Raw genomic sequence first — 26,899 nt, 5'->3', positions numbered from 1 at the left:
ATAGTACATTCAAACTGTAAGACATGACAGTACCTTTAAATTGTAAAACACTACAGTACATTGAAATTATAAAATGCAACAGTACATTCAAATTATAAAACACAATAGTATATTGAAATTATGAAATGCAACAGTACATTCAAACTGTAAGACATAACAGTATTTTCATAATATAAGATGCAAGAGTACTTCCAAATTATAAGACGCATCACTACTTTCAAATTATAAAATGCAACAGTACTTTCAAACTGCAAAACTTCCATATTATATGTACACATTACATTCCACATTATATTTTGAACTGTAATACTTACATATTACAAAATATAACAGAACTTTCAAATTTTAAAACAAAGCAATACTATTAAACTTTCAAACCCAACACTACTTTCATACCCATCACTACTTTCAAACCCATCACTACTTTCAAACCCAACACTACTTTCAAACAGTAAAACATAGCAACACTTCTACATTAAAGAATATAACAAAACTCTGAAATTTGAAAAGCAAGGCAATACTATCAAATTACAAAACACAACAGTGCTTAAATTACAAAAGAGACCAACCTGTAAAACACAGCAACACTATCTAAACCATAAAATATAAAATCAACCTGTACAATCAACCTGTAAAACGTAGCAATACTATCTAAACCATAAAACCTAAAATCCTCAGCAACCATAAAAAGTGACATTCCAATCCTCAAACGTTGACAAACCAATTTTAATATCAATTTGTATCCCCTTCAGAAAACGCTAGAATAAGATCAAGCTTCACATCCGTACATATGTGACGTTAACAAGAGAATTCTATTCGGGAACAATAGGTTTCTACAAGCAGAAGCCGGTCCATGGGGTCATTTGTCACCTTCACCGAGGAGTCCCACCAGGACACCGGCCATTAGTCCAGGAGCAGTGTCGTCCTCGTCGCACTTGAGTCCAGGAGCAAGTCCAGCTGGCCCGAGTCCCACAAGTCCAGCTGGACCAGCTGGCTCGTCATCAGGATCTCGTGGTCCAGGACCAAGGCAATATCGTGGAAGGACCAGCAGCATGCCGGCGGTTCCACGACACAAGGTGAGTTATTATTTATGTGCATCGATTCTGCTGCCACGTTAATTTCCATCGGTATGGTTCCTGTTACATTCCGAGCCAAAACCGATTCCCTGTGGAATCTTTGGCGAGTGGCTCTTAATGCGGTGGAGATTGAAACTGACTTTCATTTTATATTTATGGACGATCTTGACCTTTTGTTGGTAGTGTTGTGCTTTTGGGTTTTGGGATTTTGGGTTGGGATTAGGATTTTTAAGGTGGATTTCTGAATTTTTGGATCTTAGGATTTTCAATCTAAATTTCTCAGCTCTCAAATCTTCAAATTTTCAAATCTCTCAATTCTCAAATCTTTAAATTTCTAAATCTCTCAATTCCTAAATCCCTCAATTTTCAAATCTCCAAATTTCCCAATCCCTCAATTCCCAAATTTTCAAATTTTCAAATTTCCAAATCCCCCAATTCTCAAGTCTTCAAATTCCCAAATCCTCCAATTCTCAAATCTCCAAATTCCCAAATCCCCCAATTCCCACATCCCCCAATTCCCACATCCCCCAATTCCCACATCCCCCAATTCTCACATCTTCCAATTCCCAAAGCCTCCAATTCCCAAATCCTCTAATTCCCAAATCCCTCAATTCTCAAATCTTCCAATTCCCAAATCCTCTAATTCCCAAATCCCCCAATTCCCACATCCCCCAATTCCCAAATCCTCCAATTCCCAAATCCTCTAATTCCCAAATCCCCCAATTCTCAAATCTTCCAATTCCCAAATCCCCCAATTCCCACATCTCCCAATTTCCAAATCCCCCAATTCTCAAATCTCCAAATTTCCAAACCAAATCCCCCAATTCCCACATCTTCCAATTTCCAAATCCCCCAATTCTCAAATCTCCAAATTTCCAAACCAAATCCCTCAATTCCCATACCTCCTAACTTCCCGCCCCAACTCTCCACCTCTCCAAATCCAGCAAGAGTCAGAAATTCTCACCTAATAGAAATATACTTATATCTAACGATGATGTACCTTTATTTCATGTGTCTTTAGTTTACCACATGTCGTACCAGGTGATAGGTGCTTCCTCAGTGGCGCGTAACTGCGTTAGGTTTGATTAAAGTCGTTCTCCTTTAAGTCCGTAAATTTTCATCTGTGTCGTTGAAAAGTTCGCGCAAGCTACTTCTTCGTTTACAATAGAGCTACGCGTTTAGCAACAAGATCAATAACGGTCCTGTTCCACTCATTTCTGGCACTGTTGCTAAATTACCGAACTACGTGATACCATTTTGAAACATGTCCCGCGCTGTAATGGCCGCCGCCAAGGTTTCGCTAAAATGGACACTACAGTTAATTATCCTCTTTCGCTTACTTCAAACTACACGTATAAATCACTGTGCTTGCTGGACGAAAAAGTTTGCGATTCGGGATAAAAATTTGATACATTGCTTTGATGCATTGTGTTACTTAAAAATTTGATACATAATATTACTTAAAAATTTGATACATTATATTATTAAAAATTTGATACATTATATTACTTAAAAAATTGATGCATTATATTACTTAAAAATTTGATACATTATATTACTTAAAAATTGTTAAAGTATATAAAAATTGTTAAAAACTGTTAAAGTATATAAAGTATAATACAGTCTGCTACTTTTCTGTCTCTAAATATTTTAATGAAAATTGAAATTATTTTTAAACACTATTCCAACAGAAATAAGCTTCATCCTCATTTATATTATTACATTTTGAGATCACAAATAATAAACAGTCATCAGATATGAAATTACAGAATAATAATAATAATAATTTTTGTACGCTTGAACTTTGCCTAAAACTTCGTACTAAATTTGAAAAAGTACCGCAAACTTCATCGAATATTCGGATAAAGTACAATTAGTTTAATGCATAGGAAAGATGGATAACAGTTCGCGAGATTTGATATGGAACTTCAAAAGGATGAAAGAAAAAGTTGTGTACGCGGTATTCAGTGATGCAACGAGTTTACTGTATTCAACGTGCTTCCATTTTCCTCTTCTTTTTAGAGTCTCTATCGAGTCAAGGAATATGCTTTAATGGAAACTTTGCTATCGCGGAATACATCGATAATGTATCTACGCAATGAAATCTAACGATTTTCTGCCATAAGTGCTATTTAATCATAAAAACATTCGTTCTGTGATTAGCTGTCACGTTGACGCGTTTCAAACGGATAACGAAATTTTATCATTGTTGGATTACAAATGTTCTGCGTTAATATTTGAACGCTTTTATGTTGTGAAAAATGCATTTTTAATGGAAGTTTTCTTAGTGTTGGGCTCTCGTTATATCGCTGGACGAGGCTACGGTGTTTAGATGCATTTCGTTTAATTTTAATTGTTAATCCTTTAATTTTTTAGTTTTCTAATTTTCTAATTTTCTAATTTTCTAATTTTCTAATTTTTTAGTTTTCTAATTTTCTAATTTTCTAATTTTCCAAATTTCCAAATTTCTAATTTTCCAAATTTCCAATTTTCTAATTTTCCCATTTTCCAATTTTCCAATTTTCTAATTTTCCCATTTTCCCATTTACCAATTTTCTAGTTTTCTAAATTCACTAAATTCGCAAGTTGCGAAATTCCAATTTATAAATTTTGAATAATCAATCTTCCAAATTTCCAAATTAATATTGTAAATATTAAAAAGAAATCTTTCAGTTACAAGAAAAAAATATAGCACATAAAAGTCCTCATAAACTGCGTAAAAGTCTCAACCGGCAATATACCGAGACTGCAACCACGAACGTCTCAAGAAAGAAAAACCACCACAAAATTTGTTAAAAGAAATATGTATTAAATTCTCGAATATTTTACTATCAATATTGTACATTTAATATGAACGATCACAATACGCACTCCAAAAGTACAGGTATCAAAGGACATTTTTACGAAAAGAAAATAAGATGAAGACCGTCTTGTAGGTTTAACCTGTAATATCAAGAGCTAAACCAACTTTGTGGCCACCTCTCGTCACATTGGCACAGTCGACGTTGAAGGATAAGGTTAACAGGACATTTGGATCGAGCTTATGCTGCATACTCAAACCCAGTTGAAGATCGGTGTTGAATTTACATCGAAACGTTGAGGTCTCGTCCATCTGACATTTTGCTCCTGTTCCCAGCGTCCATTTCTTCATGCCACCGCTGTGGGCTACTATACCGTTGATCCCTACGTCCCAGTCCCGATTTACTTGAAAAATTAAATAAACGATGTTAGTTCGCTGGTATTTTGATTATTCTGAGTGCTTAGGAAATTTTGGTGAATTATTTAATGTGATAATTAATGCAAATTTTATTTTCAACAAGATATAATATTTATGTAAATTACACTTATATGAACAGTGTTAAAACACCCGTGTCAAATATGTCTAAAATCTTAACAATTTCTGAGATATTTTAATGTATGAAAATGTCAAAAATTTATAAGATATCGTAATGACTGAAAATGTTAAAAATTGTCAAGATATTGTAACGCATAAAAATGATAAAAAATAATAAGACAATTTAGCGAATGAAAATTTTAAAAAATTGTAAAACAATTTAGTGGATGAAAATCATAAAAAATTGAAAGATATTCTAGCAGACGAAAACGTTAATAATTTTTAAAATATAGCATCACATAAAAATGTTAATAATCTTTAAAATATTATAGCATGTAAAACAACCAAAAATTTGTGCAATACTATAGATACGACAAAACAATATAAAATAGACAATGACCAGTTGAATATATAAATGGTTAAACACGCAAAGTAGAAAATTTCAGGTTAAATGATTTGAATTCCGATTATACGATCGTCGGAGCACCATATGCAGAGATAAGCGAATGTCGAGCGTATCGCTAATTTCGATGGAACTTTTCAATCATGATTAGTAATATCGATTCAGAGAGACAGTAATGCGAATGAAACAGACGCGAATAAATTATGCACGGCGTTGTTCCGCCTACTCGAATTGAAATCACGTTTTCATGGTATTCTCGTTGACGTATTCGAGAAAAGTTGACCCGATTCAGGATCGATGCTGTTTTGATCAGAGGACACGTGTACCATGTTTCAAACCAGAACTATGAACGCGGTTTTCATTGCGAATTTAACAATAGTCGCACGCATTTGCGATTTGGAATACTAATTCGTTGATGTATCGAATAGTAGAGGCAGATGCGTGCATTTTGATGATTGGGGTGATTGGTGGTGGGTTGATTTGGGGAATTTTGAGGTTTAGAATTTGGGGAGTTGGGGAGTTGGGGATTTGGGGAGGTGGGGATTTGGGAGATTTGGGATTTGGGAGATTTGGGATTTGGGAGATTTGGGATTTGGGAGATTTGGGATTTGGGAGATTTGGGATTTGGGAGATTTGGGATTTGGGAGATTTGGGATTTGGGAGATTTGGGATTTGGGAGATTTGGGATTTGGGAGATTTGGGATTTGGGAGATTTGGGATTTGGGAGATTTGGGATTTGGGAGATTTGGGATTTGGGAGATTTGGGATTTGGGAGATTTGGGATTTGGGAGATTTGGGATTTGGGAGATTTGGGAGATTGGGGATTTGGGAGATTTGGGATTTGGGGAATTTGGGATTTGGGGAATGTGGAATTGGGGAATGTGGGAATTGGGGAATGTGGAATTGGGGAATGTGGAATTGGGGAATGTGGGAATTGCACAATGTGGAATTGGGGGATGTGGAATTGGGGAATGTGGAAATTGGGGAATGTGGGAATTGGGGAATGTGGAATTGGGGAATGTGGGAATTGGGGAATGTGGAATTGGGGAATGTGGGAATTGGGGGATGTGGAATTGGGGGATGTGGAATTGGACAATGTGGGAATTGGGGGATATGGGAATTGGGGAATGTGGAATTGGGGAATGTGGAATTGGGGAATGTGGGAATTGGGGGATGTGGGAATTGGGGAATGTGGGAATTGGGGAACGTGGGAATCGCGAAATGTGGTAATAGGGTAATGTGGGAATTGGGGAATGTGGAATTAGGCAATGTGGAATTGGGGAATGTGGAACTATTGCTTCTGAATTTTATAATCTTACAACTTCGAAACTTTAAAACTGAAATTTCTTAATCTTGACTCTTCCCAACTTAAAAATGTTAAAACCTCGAAATTCCTCAACGTCGAAACTCGAAGACGTTGAACTTTAACTTCTAAAACTCTGAATCACATCCTTAAATTTTTCGACCCAGGAACTTCTAAACTTTGAAACGTACATAAAGTTTACACCGTTTAAAAGGTTAAAAAAGCAGTTCAGTTGTAGTAGAAACAGAAGCCCCCGAGGTAAGTAACAATATCGGAAACAGTAAAAGTTGTCCATTATTGGCTGAGCATCTTTTTCTCGTACAAAAGAAGTTCACGATGCATAGTTAATTGAAACAACCCCTTTTCAATTCTCTTTGACGGCAGTTTCCTTTGTGAGAGTTTCACCCTTCTACCTGTCCGACATTCCAAACATTTAAGCCATTCGATGTAACAAACTTCGAGTACAATTAACAAGGGTTCATTGGTCAAACAAATATCAACGAAATTGAAGGAATACTTTCAGAAATATTTCGACAGAAAATGCGTTATTGGAAAATTATTGAAATGAATATTGAAAAGTGAATTTCGAAAGAAACGACCATATTGAAAATTAAAGCGTGGAAATCGATTCGGGTGTTACCTTCAAACTTTCGAAACGTTATATCCAACAAACCTTTAGTTTAAACGGTGCCTGTAAATTGAGATTAATATTTTTGCAGGGGATGCAAAACTGCTTTTGACGGCGGAATTTTGTGGGCACGTATGTCAAGTTTTATTTGAACTGTTAGCTTTGTATTTTTGGGGATGATAAATTTAATAGGGGGTAAATTGGAAATTGGAAACGTTTTATTTTTGAAAAAGTAAACTGGTGCTGTGTTACATTGCGAAAATTGTTAATTGGTCAGAGACATTATTTTAAAATTTATTCTCTACGTTCTATTGTTTTAATTTGTTTGAAAGTTATTTATTTTTTAATTGTGTAAAAACGTGGAAACTTACTTTGAATTTGCTCTTTTAATTACAAAAATTAATAACCTTAATGTACAGTTGTTTTTAAATTAAAGATGGAGGATAAGTAAAGAAGCATCAATTAACCTAACCTAATTGTTCTTTCTTTTAGACACATTTTTATGAATATAATTCTATTGAAACTAATAAAAAAATATACATATTCAAGTTTTTATTTAAAGATTGCATTATCAAATAATTTAAAAAAGAAATAACTTATAATATGAAAAATAAGACCTAACCTAACCTAATCCCAATTTCGACACATTTTTATAAATTATTAAAAATATGGAAAGTCATAAACAATTTCTAACCTTTGTATAAAACAGAGAGACCACATTCATGAGGTATGGAAACGCATTGAAAATGAATTCCAACATCCCCGTAATTGAAAGCCAGTCCTAGATCATTCTTCGTCATTCGGTTCGTTTCCGTGCTATAACCACCTTGGTATCCGATCATCAGACCCTTTACGGCAGTCACCAGCGATCCCAGAATATTGACGTTCGAGTTCAAGTCGCTGACTGCAAATGAAATGAATAATTCAATTTAGAAATTGAATTTGGAAATTTTAGGATTGGAAGATTTATGAGTTTAGACATTTTTTAGAAGTTTGAATTTGAAATGGGGGGAATTTGGGAATCTTGGAATTGGAGGTGGGAATTTGGGGATTTAGAAATTAGGGATGTAGAGAATTTTGGAATTTTGGAGTTAGGTATGAAGGGAATTTGGTAATTTTGGAATTAAGGGTGTAGAGAATTTGGGAATTTTGGAATTAGGGACGTAGAGAATTTGGGAATTTTGGAATTAGGGACGTAGAGAATTTGGTAATTTGGGAAATTGGAAATTTGAGAGTTTGGTAATTTGAGAGTTTGGAAATTTGAGAATTTGGTAATTTGAGAATTTGGAAATTGGAGAATTTGGTAATTTGAGTGATTGGTAATTTGAGAGTTTGGGAATTGGAGAATTTGGTAATTTGAGAGATTGGTAATTTGAGAGTTTGGAAATTTGAGAATTTGGTCATTTGAGAGTTTGGTAATTTGAGAGTTTGGAAAATTGTGTATTTGGAAATTTGAGAGTTTGGAAATTTGAGAATTTGGTAATTTGAGAGTTTGGAAATTGGAGAATTTAGTAATTTGAGAGTTTGGAAATTTGAGAATTTGGAAATTGGAGAATTTGGTAATTTGAGAATTTGGTAATTTGAGAGTTTGGAAATTTGAGAATTTAGTAATTTGAGAATTTGGAAATTGGAGAATTTTGTAATTTGAGAGTTTGGTAATTTGAGAGTTTGGAAATTTGAGAGTTTGGAAATTTGAGAATTTTGTAATTAGAGAGTTTGGTAATTTGAGAGTTTGGAAATTTGAGAATTTGGAAATTTGAGAATTTGGTAATTTGAGAATTTGGAAATTTGAGAGTTTGGTAATTTGAGAGTTTAAAAATTTATGAATTTGGTAATTTGAGAATTTGGAAATTTGAGAGTTTGGTAATTTGAAAGTTTAAAAATTTATGAATTTGGGAATTTGAGAATTTGGAAACTTGAGAATTACTCAAATCCCTTTCAAAATCTCAAAATTCCAAAATTTACAAATCCACAAATTCCCGTCTTAAGAACCCAACAATCCAAAAAACAAAAAATATAAAAATTAGAAAGCTTGATAACCCCCGACCATAAAACCCGAAGCCACACTGTAGCAATAAACAAAACATATCAAAGTCATATAATCCGTTACCCAAATATACCCCTCTGTTTATTAGTAAATACGGAACGCTCCATAACTCCGGATCTAACGACAGTTTAAATCCGACGTTCGCAGCTCGCGCACAATATTATCCTTTATTAGTGGTACTAAACTTTGATAGTGTGTATGTAAACCTCTGCACTAAATTATTGTGCGATTTTACGATTAATACTAGTTCATTTGATTCATTAATTATATAAAAGAGAACGCAACCCGCTGTGCTATAAATGTCAGTTACGTGTGTAAGGGTGAGGGTTACGATTCTGTAAAATTGCTACTATAAATATTTAACTAGTGAATATCGCAGTGAAACAACTTTTCTGTAGTTACACCTTTGGTTAAATGTTTTTTATGAAGACAATAGTTTAATCAATAACTGTTACAAAACAAAAGTATAGAATGTATTATTCTTGCTTGTTGTTTACAAGTTTTAAGTGACGTGTTAGATACTCATTTATTACATAAAATTAGTTCAAACTTTTTAATTATGAATTTTAAACAAAATGTCAAACTTGAAATTTATAAGAAATCGTTCATTTTAAATCAATCTTTAGGAATTTATGAAAAAAGTGGTTTAAATCTTTAAAATCTTAAAATGAATTTTTATTCAAAACTTCTAGGCTTGAAATTTAAAATTAATTTCCGTCAAAAAGAACAGTTAAAATGAAACAATTTCAACTTGCAAATTGTCTGTAAACTTTAAAAAAAAATTTAATTTAAAATTGTTTGGAAACTTCAAAAATATCAAATTTAAAATTGTTTGTTAACTCTAAAAATATCAAATTTAAAATTGTGTGATAACTTTAAAAACATCAAATCTAAAATTAATTATAAGTTTGATACATTTCTGGAGTACGAGAAAAGAGTTGCAAAACAAGTAATAAGATCGTAAACATTCGGTAATAATAGTAAGGTCCCAATTTCCCCAAAGCAATAGTGGCTCGAAATAACGAATATTAACGAGCAGGAAATGAATAATAAAATGACTAACCGACAGTACACAGCGCGTTAACGTTCTGTGGAGTGCACTTCACGCCGAATTTCACCGTTCCGGCAGTGGTTGCTGGATTATAGATAATCTCCGCTAATAAACCCATATGCGACAGCGGGAGTCCATTCAGATGGTAGCCTAACGTCACGGTGCCGTCCGTCGTCCATTTTTGCAAAAGGTTTCCGTAATCGCTTGTCTTGTACTCCACGTTCGCTGTACCGTTCAGCTGTACACAAAATGGCGCTGTACTTTTCTTAAAATCCACTAACCTCTTTAAAGGATATTCATCCAAAACGATATTTTGGAAACGATACTTTTCGAAACGAAAAGTAATCAAAATTTTGTTTGCTGGCGAAAAATATTTATTTATTAAAGAAATCTTAAATCAACAAAATAATTTCCATCACTTTCTAACGCTTTTTGCCAGCTTAACCGCAATTGTTCCCTTCTTAAAAAAAGTCCTTCGATTTTTCATAGAAAAATATTGAAATCATCGAAGAACTTTTGATTACTTTTCGGTACCCCTAATATTATCGTTAAAACGATTTTATTATGTCAAATTAATATTTGTTAGAATTTAAAGTTTGGTAGAGACATTCACCGTCGCTTCGTCACAGTTCAATTGTAAATTGCTGTCCACTTGCAAGCTGTTAGCGGAGCTCGCTTTGGCAGTGAACTTGATAAGACTTTTGCCATAGTGGTAGCCGCTTCTGAACACGTCCCTTGCACTTTTTCCCAGATCTGAAAAGCTCGGCACACTCATGACGTGTTATTTAGAGAAGGTTAACGACGAATACGGCACCAACGATAATCGATTTAGCTGTAAAAAGAAAAAGATCTTTACATGGGTAACTTGTAAAGACCGATAATTCTGATGTGCATAATTAACTTCTGTACTTTAATTTAGAAAATATTTTATGGAATTATTCTGGGGGGTTTAGACAGTTAAATTTGAGGGAAATTTTGGTACAGGTGAATGTTTGTATAGTATGATGCATTAGGGGGATGTTTGTGGACTCTCGCTATATGGCCACTTTTAGGAAAACTTTCATATGATATTTGCAACACTTTTACTGTCATTATAGCACTCTATATAGAAAAATGGAATAGTGTAGTTATAGATTAGTACATTAATATATAAACAATTGCAATGCAAAATTTATTTAATAAAAATATACCACACTAGACATAAAGATGAAATAAAATTGCAAAGTATATCACCATTCAAAAAATTATGATAAAAAATTTATTTAGTACAAATGTAACACACTGAAGATGAAATACAATAGTACACTAACGCTTAAAAAATTATAATACAAAATTTATTTACAAATTCAGAACACTAGACAGGTAAATGAAAATAACAGTAAATATGAAACACATTGCAATATAAAATTTGTATAATAAAAATGTACCACATTAAACAAAGATGAAATACAATTATAAAATAGTCCATCAATATTTTTTTAAAAACTTGAAGCCAAAAATTAATTCAATAAAAATTTCTTTAATATTTAATATTGAAGTCTTTAATATTTAAAACACTGCACGTTCAAATGAAGCTTGATTTTACTACACATATATCCTTGTTATAAACAACGCATTTTCATCATATTTCAGCATACTCCATCTCCTACGTCTCATTACCTTAGTGAGACAAGACAGGAAAGATACAGGGTTGCCCTAGATTGTTTCTTTTTTTTTTTTCTTTTGTGAACTGCACAATAGGATGTCACTAGAAACTTCATTCTCAGAATAATGAACTTCAAGTTGTGTTTGTTCTCTTTCGTGTCATTATTTTTTGTAAGAACTTAAACACTTGTTGCTTTTTTTTTTTAATAATATCTTGTTATAAGGAATGTATTTTCGGATCATTTATAGAGCGTTGCATAATGGCACTTGGGCGTTCGTGATTATTATTAGAATAATGTAAACTTTTAGGAGGGGTTGAAGTGTTAGACGAACTGAGGATATATTTTCGAATGGGTCAGGGTTCAATTCCAGGGTCAAATTCTCTGAATCGACAAAGTTAAATTTCTGGTCGAATAGAGAGCAGATTTTCGAATTTGTAAAGGTTAAATTTCTATTTGGAGGTTTTATGGTTGTAAATTTTTTAATTAGTACCTAAAGTTTCATTGGAGGAAATTTTTCGAGTCAAGGATTAAATAAATTTGTCACAATTAAATGTCCACAAACCTCAATTTAAAAATCCAATCCATGAAACAAAATTTAAAAACCCAAACAATAAATCCAAATTTAAAAATCCAGTCCATAAATCCACAAACTCCATCCATAAACCCAAACGTATAATCTAAATAAATCTAAAACATATTTTAAAATAAATATAATAAATCTAAAACATAATCTGCAAATCTAAATTAATAAACCTAACAGACTTATATTTTCAATCTCCAAAAAGGGTGACAATTCCCCATTATTTCAATCTAAATATTACTAAAGAAATATGTATGTCACACCAACTCATAACTGAAACATTCCACAAACTCGCTAGAATTCCCAGAATCGTGCAAATGATACAAGGAATACGTAATCGATGAAAAGTGAAACGTTGTTGAAATGAAGGCTGGTTGAATGTTCGCGAGAAGGGGTTGGACGTAAGTGAGTAAAGGTTAAGGGTCGTTCACCAGAATGAAGCGTCGATGCGACTGGACTCGACGATTGACGCGACGACCCTCTCGATCGTGTGCAACATCGCCGTCCTTTCACCTTCCTCGAAACGGCGGATTACTGGCCGAAATCTTTCGATACTTTCGGAATTCTTTGTTAATAAGTTATCATGGACGATAACAGTGCCGTTTGACGTTTATCGCCGTTGACAGGCCGCGATATATTGCCGAGTACTTCACCGTGGACGGCACTGACCGACTTAAGGGCTGTTCACATGTGCGTACAAATATTCGCGAAACGAATGTACGAACTGTTATGATTTAACTGACTGAATGATTTAACGTGGTGATTATTTAGTTCTAATGTGGGCAACTTTTGGGGGAAGATTTAGGAATTTGGGAATTTTGATTATTGGAAAATTAGGGGCTTGGATTTTTGGAATTTTTGGAATTTGGTGATTTAGGAATTGGGGAAGGTGGAATTGGGGAATATGGGAATTGGACAATGTGGGAGTTGGACAATGTGGGAATTAGGGAATGTGGGAATTGGGGAATGTGAGAATTAGGGAATGTGGGAATTGGGGAATGTGAGAATTAGGGAATGTGGGAATTGGGGAATGTGAGAATTAGGGAATGTGGGAATTGGGGTATGAGGGAATTGGGGAATGTGGGAATTGGAGAATGTGGGAATTGGGGAATGTGGGAATTGGGGAACGTGGGAATTGGTGAACGTGGGAGTCGGACAATGTGGGAATTGGAGAATGTGGGAATTGGGGAACGTGGGAATTGGGGAACGTGGGAATTGGGGAACGTGGGAATTAGGGAACGTGGGAATTGGGGAACGTGGTAATTGGGGAACGTGGGAATTGGGGAATGTGGGAATTGGGGAACGTGGAAATTGGGGACTGTGAATATTGTAAAATATGGGAATTTAGAAATTCGAAAACTTGGAAACTTGAGAATTTCCCAATTAAAAATAATAAAATATAAAATCATAACAAAACCAGTCATCAAGTACCTAACTTAAAAATCCATAACCCGAATTCGATTTTCTGCCCGAGTAATTTTTTTCGCATTCAGTTTATTTGTTACGTATCGTCGAATGTTAGAATGTCGGATAACAAAGGTTTAATCGATGGTAAAATCGAAAGCTATACGTTGATATTCGTATCGAGTTCGAGCGTGAAAATTCAGCAGGGATTTATGCAATACGCTTCTATTCCCGGTGCTTTTGTTCGGAAACGCGACGCGATTCTCTCTCATCGTGCGCTACAAATAAAGCGCACGTGCTGCGAAATTAACCTGCACGAGATGAGGAAATAATTTCACGAAACTGAACATACTGGAACCTCTTTTCTACGAAATATTTGGTCTACAGCCGAAATTAACCTGCTACTTCATACGTGAAAATTTCTCATTAATTTTTGGGTGAGATTGATTTAGTGAAGTCTAAGAACTTGATGAAGTTTTTGATGTTCTGGTATTGACGAATTTTTTCAGTTTTGGATTCTTCAAGGCCTCAAGTTTTCAAGTTCTTAGGTTCTGAGGTCTTCAAGTTATTAGGTTTTCAAGTTCTTAGGTCCTCAAGCTCTCAAGTTCTCAAGTTCTTAGGTCCTCAAGTTGTTAGGTTTTCAAGTTTTTAGGTTCTCAAGTTCTTAGGTTCTCAAGTTCTTAGGTTCCCACGTTCTCAAGTTACCACGTTCTCAAGTTCCCACGTTTTCAAGTTCTCACGTCCTCAAGTTCTCAAGTTTCGAAGTTTCCAAGTTCTGAAGTTCTCACGTTCTCAAGTTCCCACATTCTCAAGTTCTCAAGTTTCAAAGTTTCCAAGTTCTCAATTTCCCACGTTCTCAAGTTCCCACGTTCTCAAATTACCACGTTCTCAAGTTACCGCATTCTCAAGTTACCACGTTCTCAAGTTACCACGTTTTGAAGTTCTCAAGTTTCGAAGTTTTCAAGTTCTCAAGTTTTCAAGTTCTCAAGTTCTCAAGTTCTCAAGTTCTCAAGTTCTCAAGTTCTCAAGTTCTCTCAAGTTCTCTCAAGTTCTCTCAAGTTCTCTCAAGTTCTCTCAAGTGCTCTTAAGTTCTCTCAAGTTCTCTCAAGTACTTTCAAGTGCTCTCAAGTTCTCTCAAGTTCTGTCAAGTTCTCTCAAGTGCTCTCAAGTTCTCTCAAGTTCCCAAGTTTCAATTACAAGTGTACAGTTTCGTCTAGCTGTTTCGATAAGATCCTTGCAATATTCAACGCCCGCAATTTGTTGCACTTGTCTATGATTTTGTGATACGATGACGAAAGGTTCTGTCGCATTAAACGCTATAAGTTTACAATTCTTTGCTCGATTCCAATAATGATTATTGTGTTTTGTAGGGAAAATGTACTGCTTTCAGATAACATATTGTTTTAACAAATGGCACCAGTTTTCCTCAAATTTAAAAAGTCCCATTACTATTCCTACATACACCGTACATCCACTAATCATAACCTTCCACAAAGCAGATCCGAACATAACACAGAACCAATAAAAGTTCGAATAATGATAACTGAAGATTCTTTTGAAAACGTGATAGGAACTAGGAATCCCTACACAGAGCGCGAAACCCTTCGCAGACAAATAACGCGGTGCTTCCTCGATAAAGAAAGGTCACAACGCGAAGGGTATTTCGAGAATGAAAAATAACAAAAAATCAATAACCTACTTTGCAAAAGAAGCTCGAAATTTATTTCACAACAAAGGGAGAGAGTTATTTCATACATAATATCACGTTTCCGTTTTACAAACGTTTACTTTCATCCTTTATACGTTCTTGCTTCAAGATAAACTCTTTCTGTTATGAGATACGTAAGTGAATCAAATGTGACAGTTGAAATTGAACGCGGAAAGGTTATTCTTTATTTACATGAAATATTCCTGCGCGTATTTTCGACGAATCTCTGTACGATTTAATATTCTCTGTTCTGGAATTTAACTGCTTTTCGTAGTCAAATTTGATTGCGTTGGTAGGATTTAAAAATTGAGGAATTAAAATGTTCCGGAGATCAAACGTTATAGTTTCTTCAAGTTTTGATAGTTGAAGGAAATAAAAGAAATTAAATATAAATATTAACACTTGTTACTTGTTACAGTATTTTCAAAATTTGTATTTTAATTTTAGATTCGAAAAAAAGAAACTCACTTAAAAATAAATGAACATGAAAATTATAATACAAAATATATATAGTATTACCTCGAGTATTTAATTAAATATACAATAACAAAATGTTTAACAAATCAACTTTTAACCTTGTAACAATTTTTTTAGCCTTTTTAACAATTTGTTCAACAATCTTATTTTTTTCAATCTTCCACCTTGAAGAAATATCCAAATATCTTGAACATACAATTAAATTTTATACGTTCTGTGATGAGATGAATTAAGATGGGTCAAAGTGACCTTGTAAGTGACCTTGTACAAGGGTTAAACAGAAGCGTATCGTTATGGTTGCAGCCGATGCTTGCCGAAACGAAACGCGGTGGCGCCAACGGGGCCGACGAGGGTGAAACCGAAGATGGCGTCGAATATTACAGGCTAAGATCGTTTTCCATAACAGCGAACGGGGTCTACAACCTCGGTGATTCGTTAAAAAGTCGTCGTAGCAAAAGCATCAACAGTGTCACATCATCTGGCACCAGTTGCAGTAGCACTCGGGAAGCTAGGTTGCTCAGGTGAGTAAAAACCAAAGTTCAAAGTTGTTACCCGAACTTTGAAAATCTCTTTAAATTATTTACGTTGCATTGAGTTTTAAAGCTTAATGCATTGAGCTTAAAAACTCAATGCAACGTAAATCACTACCTTATCAAAGCAAACTTTTAAGAATATTAAACCTTAATTTATTTTTTACCTTGTGATAATTGCATTTGAAATTATAATATTTAAGATGTGAGATATGGGAGAAATATTCTGTACAGGTGCATTTTAAGTACTATGTAATTTACAGTAATGTGTAATCTAAAATTTAATCTTGCTTTTAAATTTGATGCATATCTTTTGCTTAAAGAACTAAAAGTTCATAGGATATAATATGAAGTACCCTTATAATATGAAGATCATAGTATGATTGCAGAAATAAAGACTTTGATAAAAACAGGTGCACTTTTAATTCACAGCTTGAACATAATAATTAATAGGAGTCAGTCATTTATTTTTTAGTTACTTATATCGTGTAGAATAATAATGATAAATTTAATGTCTAACATATATTGTTATAAATGCACCTTAATTTACAAGTGTGATATCAAAAACAGTTTTAATATTCCTGCATATTTAACAACTTCAAATTTTACAAATATTGTATTAGAAATTGTTGATGCTCTTTGAAAGTACAGCACTGTAAAGGAACTATGTTAGGTTAGGTTTTGTGAACATCACATGAATACCTCGTTGAAAGTACAGTATGGTAAAGTGGTTAGTTAGGTTAGGTTGTTCGAACATAATATCACTAAATATTCTTTAGAAGTACAGTAAAGTAAAGTGGTCAGTTAGGTTAGGTTTTAGGAACGTCATACTACTAAATACTCTTTGAAAACACGGCACAGTAAAGCGGTCAGTTAGGTTAGGTTTCAGGAACATCATACCACTAAACATTCTAAAAGTACAGCACAGTAAAGAGGTTAGTTCAGGTCAGCTTTTACAAGCATCATACTACTAGAAACTCTTTGAAAGTACGATACAGTGAAGTGGTCAGTTAGGTTAGGTTTTAAGAACATCATGCTACTAAACACTCTAAAAGTACAGCCCAGTAAAGAGGTTAGTTCAGGTCAGGTTTTACAAGCATCGTACCACTAAGTACTCTTTGGAAGTACGGTACAGTGAAGTGGTCAGTTAGGTTAGGTTTTAGGAACATCACACCACTAAACAGTCTAAAAGTACAGCACAATAAAAAGGTTAGTTCAGGTCAGATTTTACAAGGATCATACTACTAGAAACTCTTTGAAAGTACGATAGAATGAAGTGGTCAGTAAGGTTAGGTTTTAGGAACCTCATACCACCAAACACTCCAAAAGCCCAGCAAAAAGTGAAAACCTTGAATCAATTAAAAACCCCATTAAATATTTCTCAACGACCAACACAAAAGTTCGTAGACCGTAAATCGTATCTGGCAAACGAAAATACCAGGATACAAATGAAAATTCGTTGAGAAGCCCGCAGCTTTGAAACGCGAAATGAAATCAATGGTGGTAATTGGTAACGGAATGGCGGAAGCTTTCAATTTCACGAGCGTCGGGACGTAAAAATAGAATAATTGAATTTACACGAGCGGTGGTACGGGGGAGGGATGGAAATGTTAGAATTACCAGGTGCTATGACCTCGAACGTCGAAACCCGGCACTTGTCTTTGCTCTCGCGAAGCAATTAACAGCCGTGTAATTACCGTCGAGCAATTACATCCGACTCCGTGTTCGCGGCTCGGGTAACGGTTGACGGAAACCAAAAGATCCTTCTCCCTTACGATTCCACTTAAAGAGATTAAAGGAGCCTTTCTTGCGTTTCCCTCCTTTCGACTCGTATAATTTTCTACCAGATTTCCCGCTACGTTCGGCATAACCTTGTCGCTCGGCTACCGGAAGGCTTGCGGTGAAGCGCCTCGTAATCTCGGCTAGTGCTCCTTCGCGAGGAAAAATTGAGGAAATTAGGGGGAATGCTTGATAATACGTGGAAATCGGATAATTTGCGGTCACCGTTAGGAGGCTATCTAATTATATTGCATTTTGGATATATGGCATGCAAGTTTTTGTATTGCTAAATTTTTAGATACTTCAAATTGGTGAATTTCATAGATTTATAGATTCTTAAAATTGGTGAATTGTTCAGATTTACGGATTCTTCAAATTGATGAAGTTACTAGATTTACAGAACTCTAGATCTCTAGATCACTATATCCCTAGATTCTCAGATTCTGAGATCCCACAATCCCTAGATCCCAAGATCCCAAAATTTCTAAATTCTCCAAATCCCAAATTCCCCAAATCCCAAATTCCCCAAATCCCAAATTCCCCAAATCCCAAATTCCCCAAATCTCAAATTCCCTAAATCCCAAATTCCCCAAATTCCAAATTTCCCAAATCCCAAATTCCCCAAATCCCAAATTCCCCAAATCCCAAATTCCCCAAATTTCAAATTCCCAAATCCCAAATTCCCTAAATCCCAAATTCCCCAAATCCCAAATTCCCCAAATCCCAAATTCCCCAAATCCCAAATTCCCCAAATCCCAAATTCCCCAAATCCCAAATTCCCCAAATCCCAAATTCTCCAAATCCCAAATTCCCCAAATCCCAAATTCCCCAAATCCCAAATTCCTCAAATCCCAAATTCCCCAAATTTCAAATTCGCCAAATCCCAAATTCCCTAAATCCCAAATTTCCCAAATCCCAAATTCTCCAAATCCCAAATTCCCCAAATTCCTAAATCCCCAAATCCCTAGATCCTTATATCCTTAAAGTCCCTAGATCCCTACATCTCCAAAATACCTAGCTCCCAAAATTCCTAAATCTAAAAATTCCCAAAATCCTCAAAGTTTCCAAAATCCATAGATCCTAAAATCCTTAGATTTCTATATCCCTAAAATCCCTAGATCCCTAGATGTCTAGACCTGTCCCTACATCCCTAAATTCCCAAATCTCCAAAAACTCAAAATTCAAAATACCAAAATCCTATATCCCTAGAATCCCTAATCGAATTTCTAAATTCACAAGTTTCTTTATACATAAATTCCCTCTTTCTGCAGTAAAAGAAATATTGAAATAGGTATTGAAATATCCGGTAAACTTACGACCCATAAAATGGGGCTTTGATTAAGGGGGTAAAACGTCCGTTAAGGAAACCCAAAGCAGGCAACTCGCGCAACAAACATATTCTTTTTTCTGCACGTGCTGGATCGATACCATTCCACGAGTCAGCCAGTCAGCCACATTTCCTCGATTTCCTTTTTTTCCCCGTCTTTCTGTTTGTTCCAGCTCGGCGTCGCAGCTTTCTGGCATGGAAGCCGAGGAGGACACGTGCAACGAACGAGTGGCCACTTACAAAGTCGGCATGCTGGGTGCATCGGGGGTCGGAAAAACCGCCCTCACCGCGCAATTCACCACCAGCGATTATATCTGTGCCTACGACACGTCTCTCGGTAAATTTCATAGATATTTGTCGCTATATTTCACCGAATACCGGAGCGAAGTTATTTCCTGATCCATTTTATGTGACACCATATTTGTTGACAGCGGTTTTTATGCTTGACGTGTTCACTTTCGTAAGATTTATTGGGGTTGTACGTTGTTATTTTATTTTCTGGGTTGGTTTAAGGTCCCTGTTGAGGTAATCTGTACTGCAAAGTGCTTTAATAGTGAGCGTTAAAATTTATTGTAATAAATGATCAATTTTGTGAACATAATTTGGTGTAATTTTAGAAAATTCATTTTGGAAACATTAGCGGGTATAACTGATCGTCAGCCATTTTGTACTTAAAATATCGATGATCCATTTACGTAGTCGTTTTTTTGGAACTTCAAGCTTTAATTTCAAGTACTATAAGTGCCATTTTGTGCTGCGTTTATATCATGAAATCTCAGCAGACCTTTCGTCAGGAAAGCAATAAACAAATTTCAGTTTGGAACCATTAGTCGCTGTAACAGATCGTCAGCCATTTTGTACTTAAAATATCGATGAACCATTTACGCAGTCGTTTTCTTGAAACCTCAAGCTTTAATTTCATGTACTATAAGTGCCATTTTGTGCTGCGTTTATGTCATGAAATCTCAGCAGACCTTTCGTCAGGAAAGCAATAAACAAATTTTAGTTTGGAACCATTAGTCGCTGTAACAGATCGTCAGCCATTTTGTACTTAAAATATCGATGAACCATTTACGCAGTCGTTTTCTTGAAACTTCAAGCTTTAATTTCATGTAGCATAAGTGGCATTTCACGCCGCTTTTGTGTCACGATATCGCGTGAGAATTTACACGTTTCAGAATGAGCAGTTTAATACGACACAAGCTAATAGTTCGCCGGTAATTAAGCGCGATTCGTAGAGTAACCGTAATTAATTTCATACGTTTCTCGAACAGTTGCCAAGTGTGGAGTTCGAAATTGTTTATCGCAAATCCTCGAAACGTTACCAAGTCCGTTAGTTATTAAAGTTGGCGTAATTTCAAGCGAAATGGTTCCCCGACGTGCATACGTTCCGAGCCAAATCGATTTCAACCATTTCGAGATTTCGCGAAACGTTCCGAGGCCTGAGTTTAATACCTTCCCAAGTTTACTCTTGTCTTCAAGTAACCTGACTGAAATGCTGCTTGACCTTCCACGATTAGATTCAATATCGCGTTCACAATTGAAACTGTGAGCTTTTCAGTTTGGAATTTACGTAACCTCTTCTTACGATTCATGATTGATCTATCGATCATCCGTATATCAAATCAATTTTCAAGACCAACTTCTATTTTATAATTATAAATATTTTTACATCGATATTAATTTATTTAAATATATTTAATTTATAAATATGTCACATGTGTGTGTGATAACATATGCCACATATGTATGCCACAGATATGCTACATGTGTAACAACATATGTCACATGTGTATATTATAAAACACATTCACATGTGTGTTACAATATGTACATGTTACATATGTATGTTGCAACATATGTTACACATATGTTACACATGTATGTGATAACATATGTTAGCTATGTGTTACAACGCACATTACACATATGTGCTAAAATGCGTACATGTCACATATGTATGTTGCAACATATGTTACACATATGTTACACATATGTGACACATGTGTGTGATAACATATGTCAGCTATGTATGTTACAAAATATGTTACACATGTATAATTCAACATATGTTAAACATAAACGTTATAACATATGTTACATATGTATGCAAGTACACATGTTACACATGTGATGTAATAACACAAATCGAGAGTATAAACAATAAAAAATAATAAAATCCTGCAAACCGTAATGAGAAATGTTTCCACATAATATCAGAAGAGAGTTTTATTTCACGGAAACGACAAAGCCAAACAAACTTAAATAGAAATTAATTATAATGAAATTTTTCAACGCAGCTATGTACACAAAAGTTGCATGCATATAGCTTGCAATGCAATGTACATTACGTTAGTCTGCGTCTGTTTTTGTCCCTTTTTCGTGCTTTGTTTCCCACGCATCTGGCATACGTTTTCAATGGTATAGCCTTATAGAAATGTAAAATAAACGAGCTCTTCAACAATGGTATTTTCAACGATCGAGTCGTACAACTAGCACAAATTGCGACTAAAAATATAGCCCGTAGCCCTGTGCAGCTTCAAGAAAATAATGTACAAAAACAGACGCTTGAACAAATATGTATTTATAACCGCGACCACTCAACTTGATTGTGCACGTTTACGAAACTAAACGAGGGAAATGCGGGAACCTGGATAAATTGTTCGTGGAGGAACGTAATTGCGATTCGTTAAAGGGAGTTTAAGATTTGGGAATTTAGGATTTGATGATTTTGGAATTTTTTGGGGGAATTTGGGAGTGTAGAAATTTGGAAAGTTGAGAATTTGGGAATTTGGGAATTTGGAGAATTTGGGAATTAGGGAATGTGGGAATTAGGGAATGTGGGAATTGGGAAATGTGGGAATTGGGAAATGTGGGAATTGGGGATTGTGGGAATTGGGGAATGTGGAATTGAGGAGAGTGGGAATTGGGGAGAATGGTAATTGGGGAATGTGGAATTGGGGAGAGTTGGAATTGGGGAATGTGGAATTGGGGAGAGTGGGAATTGGGGAATGTGGGAATTGGGGAATTTGGGAATTGGGGGATGTGGGAGTTGGGAAATGTGGGAATTGGGGAATTTGGGAATTGGGGGATGTGGGAGTTGGGGAATTTGGGAATTGGGGGATGTGGGAGTTGGGAAATGTGGGAATTGGGGGATGTGGGAGTTGGGAAATGTGGAAATTGGGGAATGTGGGAATTGGGGAGAGTGGGAATTGGGAAATGTGGGAATCGGGGAATGTGGGAATTGGAGAATGTGGGAATTGGGGAATGTAGGAATTGAGAAATGTGGGAATTGGGGAATGTGAGAATTGGGGAATGTGAGAATTGGGGAATGTGAGAATTGGGGAATGTGGGAATTGGGGAATGTGGGAATTGGGGAATGTGGGAATCGCACAATGTGGAAATTTACGTACTTCAAAATGTTTCTCTTCCAAAATCTTAAGATCCCAGAATTTTTAAATTTTGTCAATAACCACGCTTTACAATTATGAAACCTCCTGAAATCTTTCTGCACAAAAGAAACGACAAGTGATAAATCGAAAAAGCGATTTTCTGGTCAACAAGCGTGATCCTCAATACAAAAGCCCATAAATGCAAATTGTAGTCTGTCTCCGAGTTTCCTATACGGAAAGAAAGTGACTTCGTTTACATCAGAAGCGAATGAATAGTTGAATAATGTTGATTGTCTGCCGTTTCTCCAACAGCTTTTCCCCCTTTTGCATTAGACGCTTTTCATTTCTACGAAGACAAGAAAATACGACTCCCAGGGTGTTTGTACGAAGATAACAATGAACGGGTATTTCTTGATTTCATTAGCATAATCGTAGGCGCTGCTTAATATTTCTACCTTCGAGGATTGTTAAGAGGGAATGGAAATTATAGCAATGACTTTTGTTGTTTAAATTTATTGTACCTCTGGGATGTATAGCAAAATAGGGAACAGTGAATTTGAAATTATAATTTACGTATGTGGTTAATTATTTAATTTAGAAGTGAATACATTTCAGGATTTTCTGATATTCTAATTTTTAGGTTTAGAAATTTCTACATTTCTAAATTTTTAGATTTTTAGATTTTTAGATTTCTACATGTCATAATTTCTACATTTGATAATTTCTACATTTAGCACTTTCTACATTTAACAATTTTTGCATTTGACAATTTCTACGTTTGATAATTTCTACATTTGATAATTTTTACGTTTGATAATTTCTACGTTCGACAATTTCCACATTTGACAATTTCTACATTTGACAATTTCCACATTTGAAAATTTCCACATTTGACAATTTCCACATTTGAGAATTTCTACATTTGACAATTTCCACATTTGTCAATTTCTATATTTGACAATTTCTACATTTGACAATTTCTACATTTGACAATTTCCACATTTGACAATTTCCACATTTGACAATTTCCACATTTGACAATCTCCATATTTGACAATTTTTACATTGAATAATTTCTACATTCAACAAATTATACATTTCTTCATTTCTTCATTTACAAATATTTAATTTCCCAAATATATAAATTCTCAACTTCCAAAATTTCTACATCATCAAATTTGCCCCACTTCTAAAAGCTCAAATTAAACGTGACAATCACAAAATAACATTTGTTCACCCTCCATGCATTCAATCACCCCAACCTCTCATTGTCATTTCTCTCCAACGAAGTCGAAAATCTTCCACGTTTAATAAGCGGATGAGACGAAGCTTCTTTTGATTGAGCACGATAGAAAAGAAAGAGCACGTAGTTCGTTAGATCCATTCTCATTTTTCTTAAGAATTTTTCCTTCCACGTTACGGGTAGATTGTTACGAAGAAATTGATATTAATATCATTGTCAGAAGAGCTATTTTCATTTAGGACGCATCCTTCTACGGTGCAAAAATGACATCGATCTCCGTTACAGTGTTCATAATGAAAAACTAGAAGAAAGTAACTTTTCGCGAAACAAGCCGTGTGTCGTCATTTTTCTACGCGTATCCACCATATTAATATTGATTCGTCTTTGTTTTCATTTCACACTATAGAATCCATAAAATAACATAGTTGCTTTTTTGTTGTTAGACTTCGGTTTTAGTCTGTTGTTTAGTTTGCATGTTTTAAGTGGTTTACATGTGAGACAAAATTTGTACTTTTTAGGTTATGTATAAATTTATTATATACCTAAGTACATGATATTTTTTATATAAACTTATAAATATTATATATTTTATATATATGTAAAAAGAAATGAAAGAATGAAGTTGTAAATTATTATATTGTTGTGTATTGCAATGCTGTTATATTGCACTGCTTGCAGCAGCCATTTTGTGTCGAAACTCTTGAGCAGTCATTTTGAACTCTGGCACTCAAACTTCCACGTTCAAATTAATGTACTATAAGTGTTAATTTGTAACAATTTTATGAAGCGTACAATTATTAAGTAAAATTAAAAATTGCTTGAATAAAATAAAATTAATCTGTTGAAGTATGATTGAAAATTTCTTAAACAAGAGAAAATTGAAAATTGCTTAAATAAAGTAAGACTTAAAATTTCCAAAATAAAGTGAAATTAAAAATTGCTCGAATAAAGTAAGACTAAACAAGGAAAAATTGAAAATTACTTAAATAAAGTAAAATTGAAAATTTCCAAAATAAAATAAAATTAAATATTGCTTGAATAATGTAAGACTAAAAATTTCTCTAATAAATTAAAATTAAAAATTGCTCGAATAAAGTAAAATTAATCTACTAAAGTAAAGTAACGAATTTTTAAAGTAAACCTTCACAATTTCTCAAACGAAGTAAATATATAAAAGCTCAAACAAAGCTAAATTAAAAATTGACCGAATAAAGTAAAATTAATTTGCGATTGAAATTTGCAGACGAAGAATACGGGCAAAAAAGCGTTTCCGTGATGTTGAACGGCCAAGAAACGGAACTGGAGATCATTGATCATCCTGCAGCAGAGATGTCGGTAAGTGTAACGTTATAAAATTCTGTAACAAAGAAGAAACACGATCCAATATCGCCGCGATAAATTGCCAGGTCATTCCGTAATTAATGCCGTTACATTAATTTCGTTGTATTTATTTCAGTTTACGTCGCTTAATAACGTTCGCGGTGGACTACAAAGAATTCAGGTTAATTATACGGGTATCCATTTTGAAAGTTTCTTTTCTTCCTGTTTCGCGCGTCAGGTAGACGTCTCGTAAACTTTGTCCCTCGTAAAGAATACATTAACCAGGTTATTCAGAGAACTTATTTCTAGTTAACGTCGTTACTTCTATCCTGCGTGAATTTTGTGAGATTACATTATTAATTCAGTTTAGGCGGCGTGAAAAGTTGCATGAGATTCTTTAAGGTTTTTATCTTATTTATAACATTAAAAAAATTTATCTATTCCGTAGAAAACTTGATTCGATGTAAATCTTCATAATTATTTTGTAATTTCTAAATAATTTATTTAGAGGTTACCACTCAGTTTAATGTAATTCAAAAAGTACTACAAAGAGAAAAATAAATTTGAAAAATATAATTAATATTTTTTAGTTAAATAATGATGTATAATATAATGTATTATGTTAATACATACGTGATGCATAATATAATGTATTATACTGATACATATATGACATATAATATAATATATTGATGTATTATACATATAACATATGTATATGACGTATACAAAAAACAAATAGCAGCAAGTGGAAAAATATTTCAAAAGAATTCGCTCAAACTTTTTCCCTAAAACATTGTAACATCTAACAGCAACCTTCGCGTAGAGAAATATTAATACAGCACTGAATTAGAAATGGAGTCCCTGCCATTTTGTGGCAACGCGGACATCTTCTTTAAGACAAGTATTCACGCATGAGCGAATAAACTAGAGCAATCAACGTCGAATAAAAAAATGAAACTTTATCATCGTGACCTTCACCTTTGGATTAATGAAACGTGGCTGCTGGAATCGTGTTCGATCTGTTCGAAGCACGTAGTATCGGCACATTGCTTCCCTCTTATATGAACTGTTACTTCTTTATCGAGGATCGCTGTGTTGCGTGACCAGCTTCCCAACATATACTCGTAACGCGAGTCTCGATGTAACTTCGTTAAATTGTTCTTTTCTTTGGTCTTAACGCTAAGAAAACAGATAATACAGAAACATAAACACGACGATAAAACTGGGGAAGTAATTGTAACAAATTTCGCCCCTCTGAAATGTTTCTTTTTAAGTAGTTGTTAACGCAGATTAGATTTTGTTATGGATGTAATCAAGCTTGTTTGGAAATTTTTAGGTTAGGTTATGGCTTTCAGGACGAATTTATATTTATTCAGATATTTACATTTGTACATATTTATTAGTTTGTGGATATTCAAATTTGTAGCTTCATATGGATATTTAAATTTATGGATTTAAATTTATTAATTTACAGATGGTCTGAGTTGTGAATTTAAAAGTGTTTATATTTACAGATATTTAAACTTGCAAAATAAATATTTAAATCTGTAAATTTACAGGCACTTAAATTTGCAAATTTATAAATATTTAAACTTGCAAATTTAAAAGTATTAAAACCTGCATATTTACAAACGTTTCAACTTGCAAA

The 26,899-nt window shown here is 34.4% G+C and overlaps 2 protein-coding genes across 4 annotated transcripts in view; one reads left to right on the top strand and one right to left on the bottom strand.

Moving 5' to 3' along the window:
* The window catches only part of LOC100879510 (uncharacterized), a 42,098-nt gene that overhangs the window by 12,470 nt on the left and 2,729 nt on the right, over positions 1-26,899 (top strand). For all 3 annotated transcript variants that reach the window (XM_076539002.1, XM_076539008.1, XM_076538998.1), the window contains 4 exons: positions 830-1,076; positions 15,961-16,178; positions 19,467-19,630; positions 25,172-25,263. In XM_076539002.1, the coding sequence (XP_076395117.1) occupies positions 830-1,076; positions 15,961-16,178; positions 19,467-19,630; positions 25,172-25,263 (721 nt within the window). The remainder of the gene's footprint in view (positions 1-829; positions 1,077-15,960; positions 16,179-19,466; positions 19,631-25,171; positions 25,264-26,899) is intronic.
* Positions 3,865-12,695, bottom strand: LOC143265662 (non-selective voltage-gated ion channel VDAC1-like). Its single transcript, XM_076539012.1, has 5 exons — positions 12,500-12,695; positions 10,456-10,674; positions 9,855-10,080; positions 7,439-7,648; positions 3,865-4,280 (listed from the first exon to the last, which is right to left on the bottom strand). The coding sequence occupies exons 2-5, from the start codon at positions 10,615-10,617 to the stop codon at positions 4,015-4,017; spliced, it is 864 nt and encodes a 287-aa protein (XP_076395127.1). The 5' UTR covers positions 10,618-10,674; positions 12,500-12,695; the 3' UTR covers positions 3,865-4,014.

Source organism: Megachile rotundata, chromosome 2, assembly GCF_050947335.1.
Source record: "Megachile rotundata isolate GNS110a chromosome 2, iyMegRotu1, whole genome shotgun sequence".
In the NCBI taxonomy this organism is placed as follows: domain Eukaryota; kingdom Metazoa; phylum Arthropoda; class Insecta; order Hymenoptera; family Megachilidae; genus Megachile; species Megachile rotundata.
Note: the sequence above shows the minus strand (reverse complement) of the source record. Positions and strands in the feature narration are given on the sequence as shown.

Bases quoted from the DNA above. Each gene is read 5' to 3' on its own strand.
- LOC143265662 (XM_076539012.1), bottom strand. From the start codon at position 10,617: ATGAGTGTGCCGAGCTTTTCAGATCTGGGAAAAAGTGCAAGGGACGTG. The intron at 10,081-10,455 runs GTGAATGTCTCT...TTTTGTGTACAG, and splicing joins TGAACTGTGACGAAGCGACG to CTGAACGGTACAGCGAACGT. The intron at 7,649-9,854 runs GTTAGTCATTTT...TTTCATTTGCAG, and splicing joins TAACGCGCTGTGTACTGTCG to TCAGCGACTTGAACTCGAAC.